This window comes from Rattus norvegicus, chromosome 19 (genome assembly GCF_036323735.1).
Source record: "Rattus norvegicus strain BN/NHsdMcwi chromosome 19, GRCr8, whole genome shotgun sequence".
In the NCBI taxonomy this organism is placed as follows: domain Eukaryota; kingdom Metazoa; phylum Chordata; class Mammalia; order Rodentia; family Muridae; genus Rattus; species Rattus norvegicus.
The window spans coordinates 21,026,997-21,038,443 of NC_086037.1; the positions used below are offsets into that span (position 1 = coordinate 21,026,997).

The 11,447-nt window shown below is 42.9% G+C and overlaps 1 protein-coding gene across 1 annotated transcript; it reads left to right on the plus strand.

Annotated features, from left to right (window-relative positions):
• Positions 1 to 5,464: 5,464 nt before the first annotated feature.
• LOC134483233 (uncharacterized) lies at positions 5,465 to 9,463 on the plus strand. Its single transcript, XM_063278513.1, has 6 exons — positions 5,465 to 5,652; positions 6,685 to 6,844; positions 7,313 to 7,456; positions 8,091 to 8,257; positions 8,969 to 9,074; positions 9,193 to 9,463. The coding sequence occupies exons 1-5, from the start codon at positions 5,526 to 5,528 to the stop codon at positions 9,031 to 9,033; spliced, it is 663 nt and encodes a 220-aa protein (XP_063134583.1). The 5' UTR covers positions 5,465 to 5,525; the 3' UTR covers positions 9,034 to 9,074; positions 9,193 to 9,463.
• Positions 9,464 to 11,447: the final 1,984 nt, after the last annotated feature.

Sequence of the window (11,447 nt, forward strand, 5' to 3'; positions counted from 1 at the left end):
TTCCAGCCTCTTTCAACCCTTCTGGATGTTCAACTGCTCCTGCAGCAAGGCAGCAGTGTGCACATTCTGTCACGTCATTTGTGGGTGTCTACAAGTGGTCAGAGCCCGTCCCCTCTGGTCCTTTCTTTTGCTGTATTTGCCTTTCTGAGGAGGCAGCACCCACAGGTATGGGAGGAACCACATGCATATTCTGCAGCCATGTCTGACTCCTCTGAGCCTCAGTCCCACTTACACACCTACCATCCAACCTCCGCACTCCATGTCACCCCTGGAGCTCTGTAGACCTTCCTGCTTTCTGTCTTTATATAACTGGTGACACTGCAGCCCTCAGTGGTGTCATACAGTGTTAGTTTGTCTTTGCACTGCCTGGAGGTCTGACTTAGGAGAATGGCTACCATTCTCATTCCTGTTCAAGGGTCAGAATCTGAATCCTATGTAAGGCTGAATAATATTCCAGCACATGGCTGGACCATGTTGAATTTACACAGTCACCTATGGATCTTATATTTTGGCTTGTAAACACACACATATAAGACTCAAGTGACACCCAAGTTGAGAATTGCTGGAGTCCTCCATGGCTTTCTGAACCGTCTGAGAGACCATCCTGTCCACAGTGTATAGTGCACCATCTACTCATAGCTCACACAGCATGAGAAGATTAAGGAGGGTTAACCTGGCTTCTCTGTCTCCTACTTTCTGCCACACTAGCCCTAGCATCTTTCTGTATTGCAGTGAATGTTTAGAACCCAGGAGGATTCCAGCTTCCTTGCTCAAATATACTAAGTTCCTCCTTGCCTGCTTTGAGACTGAGTCTCATGCAGCCCAGGCAGGCTTTGATCTCACCATTAGTAAAGATGGCCATGAACTCCTGGTTCTCATGCCTCAGACGTCTCTGAGTGCTGGGTGACAGGTATGCACCACTCTTAAGTCCTGCCACTGGGACAAGAGTGAGCAGAGCCAGCTCTGAAGCACACACTTTGCTGGTGTCAGTGATGACTGACTTATGATCCTGTCTTCCTTGTCCATGGCCCTTCTCCTTGGTGCATGCCATCCTTCCTCCCTGTGACTCATGGGGACACCAAGCCTGAGGATGTCAGGAAGAAGTTTACTTACTTCACTGGGTTGGAGGCTGTTAGGTTCCTGCGTCAGTAGGTGAGATTCAAGCTAGAAGGTTTGTGGCATGAGAAACGGGAACAGAACTGGAATGGCAGGAACAATCGTCACCTGGCTCTGAGAAGACCAGGTGGGCAGAAACTCATCGTTGGGCAGGTAGTGAGCTCAAGACCAGGCTGGGCATTGCTCAGCGCATGTGAACAGGTATGTGTACATGGACATGTGTTTCCCCCACATGGTCACCACTTATCAAGGCACGGTGAATACTCCAAGGAGCTTTTTATGTTTTAACATTGTGTGTGTTTGTGTGTCCATACATGCATATACACACATATATTCGTACATATACACGAATACACGTACATGAAAACACATGCATATACATGACTATACACATTCATGCTGACACACACATATATACATACCTACATGCATACACACATACACACACATACACACATACACACATACATGCATATACACATACACATATACATACACACATACACACATACACACATACACACATACATGCATACACACATACACATATACATACACACATACACACACATACAATACATATACACACATACAAATACACCTATACACACATATAGACAGACATATACACACATATACATATACACGTATACACATACATGCATATACACATTCATATCCACACGTACATACAGACATATACATATATACTCACATACATGTAAGCACATGAGTGGAAGCCAGAGGACAGCTTGGCCCTTGGTTCTCTCCTTTTTACCACGTGGGTCCTGGGGATTGAGTCAAGCTCATCAGACTTGACAGCAAGCCCCTTTAACTGTAGAGCCCTCTTTTGGCTGCCAGTCACCTCTTTCCACAAATTCTATCCATGGTGGAATGTTTACAGTTGTTATTCTCATGATTCCTTCAGCAATAGCGCAGACATCATTTACACTGCATTAGGAGTTATAATTCATGTAGATGTCAGGAGAGCTGGAGGCGTGGATCAAGAAGAGAGCCCACTTTCAATGTCATTATGTGGTATTGCCTTAGGCCCTTTTATACACTACCCTGGCTTTGTCTGAGTATATGTTTGAGGTCTCTCTATGACTGTGCAAAGAAGTAAGAGATAGGGCTGGGCCACAAAATAGGAAAGTACTTGTTCATCCAAAAACAAAAACAAAAAACAAACAAAAAAACAAACAAAAATAGCTCTAGGGTTAAATATTGGTGCTAGTACTGAACTACACAGTCAGAAGGTATTTTTCTAAGTAAATAACACAATATTGGGGATGACAATATGATCAAATATCCTACAACATAAGTTTGCAATGTTACCTACATTTTATAAATCAAGTCTGACCACCGTTTTGGTTGTTTCCAATCATGTCTGAGTGCATCATCACGGGAATCCCAAGGAAAATCAGAAATGGGTTATTGAAGCTGTTGCACAGGGCCAGTATAGACCTAAATACCACAGAGGAAACCTTGATTCTTATCTCAAGGGATCATTCACCATCCCTCTTGTCACATAACTTATGACAAGACGTCACCTTTCCTAAACTTAGCCTTTTTCCCAAGTGCTGCAGAAGGGAAGATCTGGTGTCAAGGGGTCTGGATTCAAACCACAGGACACTGAATTCATTTAAATAGGTGAAGTTTATTAATGCACACACCAATACAGTTCAACCAGAGCAACAGCTCACAACTGTGTACTGGACATTGCTAGGCCCAGCTCATTGCAAAATCCACATGGGCTCATGCACAAGTGTTGGAAATGCTTCGGTCTATGGGCCCTGACTCAGGCCATTTTACACATAATTGTTCCTATTTTCCTTGAATCTATTGGGTCCTATGTGAAGAATACACTTGGGGAACTTGTTAAGATTAACAAACCTCATAACATACAGAACATAACAGGGTATGTGACCAGCACCACACAGTTCAACGTCAGAGTTTTTTGTTCTTTGTTAGTGTTTTTCTTGGCATCCATGATGTGGAGACGTATTACAGAACAATAGGAAAGAGCTGGCTGCTGTGTAAAAAATTCGCTGCTATTAAGGTAGGTATGGGGGCAAGACCTCAGCAGTAGCCCTTAAGATGGGAAGGAGATGATGTGTTTGATAACTGAAAGGAGCTGCCTCAGCTGTGTTTCTCTGCCTGCTCAGTGCCCATTCAACATCACTCTGTCCCTGAAGAGGAACTCAAGGTCTGCCCCCTGCTGCCTGTGAGCCAGGAAGAGGCACAGAAAGGCAAGGCCACAGCACTGGTTTCCAATCCCTCAGTAATGCTGGATTTCCAATAATGTACTTGTATACACAAGTACACTGTGGTAAGTTGCAATAGATACTAATCATTTCTCACATAGGGCAGCAGTTGATTGCCTACAACTAATTCTATTAAAAAAAAAGAAACCTGGCTCTTGTAGAAATATACAAAGAAATATCTAGGATGGTGGGGGATGAATTCTGCCATGGACTAAACTCATGGAAGTGGGGTTGGGAGAAAGATGCATGGTTAAATAGCCCACCAGGTTCACATTGTGTCAACTTGATTTAATCTAAGGACAAAGAAGTGGAGTATCTCTGATCGCTTTCTTCTAGTCCCTTTAAAGCATCACTTGGGTTTGAACTCAGAACTTCACACTTCTTGATGGGGCAACTACACTCAAGGAAGATTGAGACTGTCATAGGGACAGTATTATGCTATATATACAGAGTAGATAATACTAAGATGTTCAGATGGTGATGTCCATTTGTATGCACTCTTAATGTGGACCTAAAAAAAGAGAGATCAAGGTCCTTAAAATAGAAAGATCAGTTCCAGTTGTTTTCTACCATTCCAAACAGAACGACTGGTAGGGAGAGAATGGTAAATAATCGAGAATTCGTAGATGATGCTTTGAATGAAGGGTGGATTTCTGTGCTGGTTTAAAACAGGGTCTCAAGTATCACATGTTGCCCTCTACCTGGCTGGCCAGGATCACTTTGAGCTCAGATAAACCTCCTTTCACTTTCTAATAAATCGGCTTATAAGAGTGGCCTCGAAGGACTGTGCAGACAGCATTAGCCTTTCACAGTTGAGGTGTGTAACCCACAACTATAGTTTTAGCCATTTTTTTCCATGTCTACCAGCTATTTCAGATTGTTGCTCTTATATGCCTGACAATCAAGGATGCAGAAAAATAACCTGATACAGAGTAAGGACATGGTGATCACATCTTTGCCTCTTCCGTACGTTCTGGATGAGGTTTGTTAAAATTCCAGTATTGCAAAAAGCTTTATATAGGGCCCATCAAATGGTCACTCCCATATAACACTTCCTGCAATCCTCATATGAGAAGCTTGAGCTTTTAGTTTTGACTTTTTCTTTTCTTGTTCTTTCTTATTTTTTGCTATATAAGTTGAGACAAAGATAGTTAAGGCCATGAATTTGCCCCCAAAATTTAACTACGGATGTGATCAATCAGTGTTAGTGGGTGCATTCTATAAAGTATTCATTTTTCACTATGATAGATGCTTTTGTGTTTGGTGGGGTGGCCATTTCCCAGTGTACAGGTGCTGGGACCTTGCTCTATCCACTTAATGATGTTTATAGCCTCATTTTAGACGTTTCTGTGCCACCCTCTATATCTCTTGTGTATTTTATTTTTCCGATAAAAGCTCATGGTATATCTTACTCAGGCCTGTGAGCAGTGCTCCTTTGGCGACATTGGTGCAAAGAGCAGAAGCCCACAAGCAGCATGAGGTTCCCTTCACTGGAGTCTCCAATATTGCACTTTCGTCTGCCAACTGGTCTCCACACTTTTCCTAGCACCTTAAAGACTTCAACTCTTTCTCCTAAGGAATTTTCTGGCAATTGTCGATTGCTAAGCACATGACTTCATGAGTGTTCCCCTAATACACACGCATGTTGTAACCTACCATGCAGACTTTTTCTTGATGTGATATAAAGCACCTGTACATAATGAGACAGGAGAACTTTTGACTGCATATTCAAGCTGGTATGAAATCTCAGGAAGTTTTAATGGCTAACATTGGTGAATGAGGACAATTTGAGTTAGTGAGACATTTTTTTGGGCAAGATTTGACAGGAAACATTCATTTAGATGCATAGGAATTACTAAGGTTTTTATAATCAAGCCTTGAGGAAAATTTGGCTTTGGAAGCAGGAGATGCTCAGTGGCTCTGCCCCAGGAAAGTCTCCTGGAAAGGGCACCTCTGCTTATGCTCAGTACAGGGAGAACATTACCAGGGAGGCAAAGTCTGCTCCCCATGACATCTGCTGTCCCTTCTTGGACATTCTATTGTCTCCTAGAGAGTTCTGGCATCCTCTGTGATGTCACCAGTGTTGTAGTGACAACCAGTGCCCTAGTTTCTCTCAGTCTGAGTCTGGGGGTTACAAGCTAAGACATGTTTTCCCGTCTTCGCAAGCGTTTTGGGAGGGGGAACGTCGATTGTGGAGAGACTAGAGTGAAGGAGTTTGGCCTTTCGTCTCAAAGTAATGATGGACAAAGACAGCACTTCTGGGGAATGTGGAGTAAGTTCTGGGCAGTGTATTTTGAGCTTCCTGCCAGGGTGGCTGCAGGCTTAAGCTGACCTTTCTAGCAATGGGCCACAGCAACTGGAGCATGTGAAAAGGAATTGAATTTCCATGAATATCACAATTCCTGAAAGTCAGGATTTCAGAACTTTAGTTTCCACATCCCCACTGGGAGGATATGGTAAGGCCAATGCTATTATACTGTGAACTTCTGGTCTTTACTTTTCAGTTCATTTGTTCTGTTACATTGATATAATAACACCATCAGTAGTCATGGAGGGTCCACCTTTTCTGAGTTTAGACAGGGCAGCAATGTATTTCACTATCATTGCTTCTTTAAATACAGTGGGTATCTGACAGTAGTAACAGGGAGAGATTGTGCTCCAGGCAATAGCCTTATGTTCTTAGACCTTCTCTGATTTCTTCTAACTGTCAAGGTCATCGTTTGCTTTATATATTAGAGGTTGTATGTTACAAAAATTTTTCTACAATACCAAAACTATTTTGAACGTGTAGACCAAGATTCAGCCTGTAACGTATTCACAATTCTGGGGCATTTGGTATTTTACATAGGGACACTGATAAGTCTGTTGAACATATCCTCCCTGGAAATGCGTTTTAAATCCAAAGTTGTTGGCTTAGAGTATCAGGGTAGGTCATCTGAGTGTCTCCAATCACTCAAGTTTTGTGGATGGTGAATTTATCATCCGAGTTCTGAAGCCACAGGAGTGAGGGTCCTGAAACCAAGCTGTACCCTGTTCAGCTGATAATAATCCTGGAGAAGCCATCTCCGTGGTACATGTAAGCACGTGATGTCCGGAATAGGGAACACCTGGCTGCTTACGTCTCTTGGTCTCTATAGAGTAGTGGGAGAACTGAGATCCACTGAGGAGGTCTCTTAAGCATAGACCAATCGCCTAGCAGTGACACTGGGTTCCTGGCTTGTTCTCCTATTTAGGCCTCACTGAGGTCTATGAACACTCTATGCATTCTCCCCATGCAGGTTCACTTGTGTTCTTCTACCTACAGACGCTGGGAGAGAAACATCATCCCCTGGCACTGAACTAAGCAAGAATCAGGCCATGAAGGAAAAGGAGAGGCTGATTAAAGAGCTGCAGCTCATTACCGAGGAGAGAAATGACCTGAGAGATCGCCTGAGGTTTCTGACAGAGAGATCCATGAAGAACAGGTATGAATTGCTCCAAATGCTCTTGTTTCATTCCTGGGTCTGCAAGGTCACCTTTTTCTTATCCTATTAAGGTTTTGGGTTCTAGAAAGCTGTGCCTTCCTAACCACCCTGTGCTAAACCTCACCTCCCGTATAGTGGAGATTCAGAACCTGACCCTTCCTGAGGAGTGAGATTGAAAATGGACTCATCTGCTTCCATTTATTTAAAAGCAGAACTTGTGGTCTGAATGAAGAATTCAGGGATAAAGTCAGGGAGAGTGAGTGCCCAGTGTGCATTTGCAAAGCCCTTGACAGCTGGTGGCTTTGCAAGATTGTAATTGCAGTGAGTTTATGGTGAGTCTCTGTACTTGCTAGGCAGGGGACTGAGTGCTGGAAGATCCAGGCAGCAGCCTGGGGTAATATAGGACCCACCCTGAGTTCATATATTCCTAAATGCCGATGTTCATTGTATTCTATCATTTGGGGCCAGGCCACACTTCAGGCCAAATCCATATTATGAAGACCTGGAGAGAATGGAGGAGGCGGTCATGTCAATTCTGCACAACTTAGAGATGGAGAACACTGAGGTCCATGAGAAGAACCAGAAGCTGAAGAAGGAGATTACCTTCTCTAGGTAAGTCCTGTTCAGAAAGGCTATCACTTGTGGAATGGCCATTTCTGACTTTCTTTGTTCTGGATTGGACGGTCTTCAGCTCTGGTTCTATCTCTTGTGCTATTTACCCATCAGTGTTCCAGGGTCATTAGGACTCAGTTTTCAGTTCCATAAAAGACTGTTCCTCATCCCAGGATTGTCTAGGCATCTTCAAAAGGCTCTAGAGAGAACAGTACTGATTGAAGTCAGCAGAAGTTTATTAGGCTGACCTGGACCTATGGTGTCACACCAGGTTTTACAAAACTCAGTGAGTGGACCACATGGTTAGCATGACCTTCTCTTGGTTTCTTCTGACCTCCTTTGAGGGTGTTGGCCCAGTACTAATTGATGTTGCCCCCATGCATTGGGCTTTCATGGATAGTTGTAGATCCATGTTCTTTCTCAGAGGTGTGGACACTAATTGGTGTCAGGCCAAGCAAACAATTTATTCTTCCCCGAATTAACTCTTTATGTTTTGTGCAGCAGCCTTATATGTATCAAGATGCATTTTATTAAGTCTTCATTGGTATCTGGGACCTGGTGGAGTTAGTGGCACTCGGGAGTGGGAATGGGAGAAAGGGCCAGCATGATCTTACTATGCAGACTGTATTTCCAGAAACCTGCTCAGCCAGCTCCTGATGGAGAACACATGTAGGAAGAAGTTGGTCCCACTGAAGCAGGAGAGCAAGGAGGTACATCTTGATTGTGCACTGAACCAGAAATATTTGGTTGACTTCAACAAGAAAGATAAAGACCATCAACGGCCAGAACCAGCATTATCAGGTAGGGACCTGTTAGCTTAACAATATCTGATAAAATTTGCCAATTTGATACATCTTTGCTTCTCTTACCACCTTTCTAATTTACACTCACAACCAGCCAACCACCTCATGTAATGGAATTGTTCATTGCTCTGCCTATGCACAAGTATTCTGGGAAGTTAACCACTTTTCAGAAACTGAATTATTGTGCAAGCATATTTTGCTGCTCTTTTTGAAGCTGCAGTCTAGAAATGGTGACAGATGAATAACATATCTTATTATTGCATATCCATGTGATACATTGGATGCTCTGTAGAGTTTTGAACAATCTCTTGGTTCTTTGACAAATGACACTCTGTGGTCATGTGATCTCTTGTGTAGGAAGCACCTTTGGGATAAGAACCAAGTGCAAATGTCAAATTAGTACTTGTCATTGGCTTTAACCTTGGTGACATATGGACATCTCCTTTCTTCCTGCAACCTGATGAGGTCTCTTGCCATTGCCCTGTTCTTGTTTTGCACTGGTATAAGTCTGGGTCCCATATTGGCAGCCCACATTACTGTGAGGCTCTCTGGAGATTTTGCCCTGCCCACAGAGTTAGCAACAATGATATCACTTAAAATGTCCATGTCGACTGTCCAATAGAACTGAGGTGGTAGAAGGCAGCATTCTGACAGCTGGCTTGCATTTCCCCACCAAATCAGTGTCTGAAAGACTGCCTTCCTCTCCCAGGTCTCAGAAAGTGCAAGAGAGCTGGAATTGGACACACAGCAGTAAGAGAGCTTCCTGAAGAATAAGTTGCTTTCTCAGGAGTCCCTGATGACCAACATCCTGAATGGTAACAACATTTTATGGATGAGTATTCATCCTCTGAGTTAATTTGTCATTTCTTAGAGACCCTAAATTTATATACCACTAAGCCAGCCTGACTGATTGAAGTCTTACTTTCTTCTCAGAAAACAGCCCTTGAGAGACAACTTGGGGGACCGCCTTTCATTATGTGTGCTAGAGGAGAAACAGCAATACGTCTGTGCTTCTAAATGTTCGTTAAGAATATGCTTTTAGAAATATTTTTGTTATGATTTTAATTGAAGTTTTCTTTTTGTTGTTTCATATTTATATGTTCTTGTTACTATTTTTACTTTCAAATATTTTTAGATATTTTTATTCATTTTAATCCTGTTTTGTTGTAAAAATGTATTTGTTATGAATAAAAATTGAATTCTATCTCTTGACTCTTAAGACCATCATTCTTACTCAAGGGTTCTGTCCCCTCCTGTGGACTTAGAACTGACAGCTACACATGGTTCTCTGCATGTTCCATGGATCCTGGGCTAATAAGTGAATTCAAAGTCACCAAGGGGTACTCAGTGTGACAGTGTCTTTTGTGTGGAGAATGTGGCTGTTCCTCGGACACACACTTTATGATGTAATCACTGACACACTTTACCCAATTGTTAGGGTCCATGTGGTTCTTCTGAGAGAGCAGCAGGTGCTCTACCCTGTGAGTCATCACCACATCTCCTGCAGGTGGCTTTTGTTATTCCACATGAGGTGCTGTATTAGGTGGACAGGATCACCTATGATTAAATAGAGAGATCTCAGGAGATGTGTGTTCACAGGGAACTTACTGAGCTGTGCGTGCTCAACGTGTTAGGTTGCCAGGCATCCCTACAGGGCTCTGGTGTCCCCAATGCTCATTGTGGGTCAGGATCATCCTCCAGCATCACTTAGTGTCCATATTAGAGCAGATCATTCACCTGTTATCAATGATGACCATATGTATTCTGCACATCTGATAAAATACAGAATAGAAACTAGCTTCTTGTAGGCCAGCTTGGCATAATCAGTTTTTTGATTGTTAGCAAGAAAATTATTGTAATCTAAGCAGTTTAGGAAGGAACCTCAAGAGCATCCATAGTGAATGCAGCCTGCAGCTGTGAACACAGGTTTCTTTTGGAGAGCAGGCCTGTGCAAGCCCAACCGAGGTGGGACAGTTCAAGCTACCCTTTTTCCATGGCCAAACTGGGATCGTATTGAGAATGTATTTTTTCCAGGTGACTGATTTCCAATTTGGGGAATTCATCTAACTTGCTGAGAGTGGAGGTGACTCAGAGAGTTAAAGTACAGAAGGAATAATCCAGTATGTCCACAAAAGCTTGCTGTCACCCCAGGGCTTTTAGAAGCTCAGCAGCTAGAGAAGCAATGTAGTATTTGGTTATTCTCATGCTTAGGTCTAGTCATTCACTATAAGCTGACCATGACACAAAAAGTGTCATCTGTGTCAAAACTAGTTGTAACTAGATTTACACCACACTATCACATCACTACCGTATTTGAGGTTCTCAGTTACTATCTAAGAACCTGGAAGAGGCCTGGGTCTTGCTACACAAACTCATAATTTATGTCTTCATGACACTGTGTGCTTTGTTCTGTTGATGCTACCATTGGCATACAATACCTTGGATACTTTGTGCTGACATCTGTGACATGAGACAATAGTTCATGTCATCCTATCCTGAATAAAATGTCCTTAGAGTACAGTGTAGTGGGAGGGGCCTTCTTTTCCTGTGAGATAGCAAAACATTTCCAGTCTTCAGTCAAGTCTGACAGCCATTGTCCAGTACCTGTCTTGAGTTGTCCACATTTTCAGCTGAGAGTCTTCATCCAGGCTGCTCTATAATTCTGTAGAAGATTAATAGGGTTCCAGCCCTAGGATTTAATTCAGTGTGACTGCACTTGCCGAACATGCTCAAAGCCCTGAGATCCACCATAGCCCTCTGTGCTTTAGAGAAAGAAAATAAAGAACCACATTGCAGTTGAAGTTTCTCATCCAACAAAAGGAGAGCCTGCATAGGGCCTTTAAGTAACTCTAAACCCCAGCTTCCCCACAGCTCCCTCCATCAATTCCATGATTGGTGTGTTTTCACTACTACTCACTTTCTTCTGTGTGCAAAGTATGTGCACCATGTCAGTAATTGTGTGTGTATGTGTGTGTTTGTGTGTGTGTGTGTGTGTGTGTGTGTGTGTGTGTGTGTGTGTAGTCCCTAGTGAAAACTGTCGAGATACATGCAGACTCATGCTACTACTGTCCCATGGCACCTTGCAGGGAACCCTGAAATGGTGGCTACTTTAATACAGTCTAAACCGGGTGTGCATGGTTTCTGTAAGGTCACCACTACAGAGAGCAGGAAAAGCTTCAGTAGTCACA

Bases quoted from the DNA above. Each gene is read 5' to 3' on its own strand.
- LOC134483233 (XM_063278513.1), top strand. From the start codon at position 5,526: ATGTTTTCCCGTCTTCGCAAGCGTTTTGGGAGGGGGAACGTCGATTGT. The intron at 5,653-6,684 runs GTAAGTTCTGGG...TTCTACCTACAG, and splicing joins GCACTTCTGGGGAATGTGGA to ACGCTGGGAGAGAAACATCA. The intron at 7,457-8,090 runs GTAAGTCCTGTT...CTGTATTTCCAG, and splicing joins AAGGAGATTACCTTCTCTAG to AAACCTGCTCAGCCAGCTCC.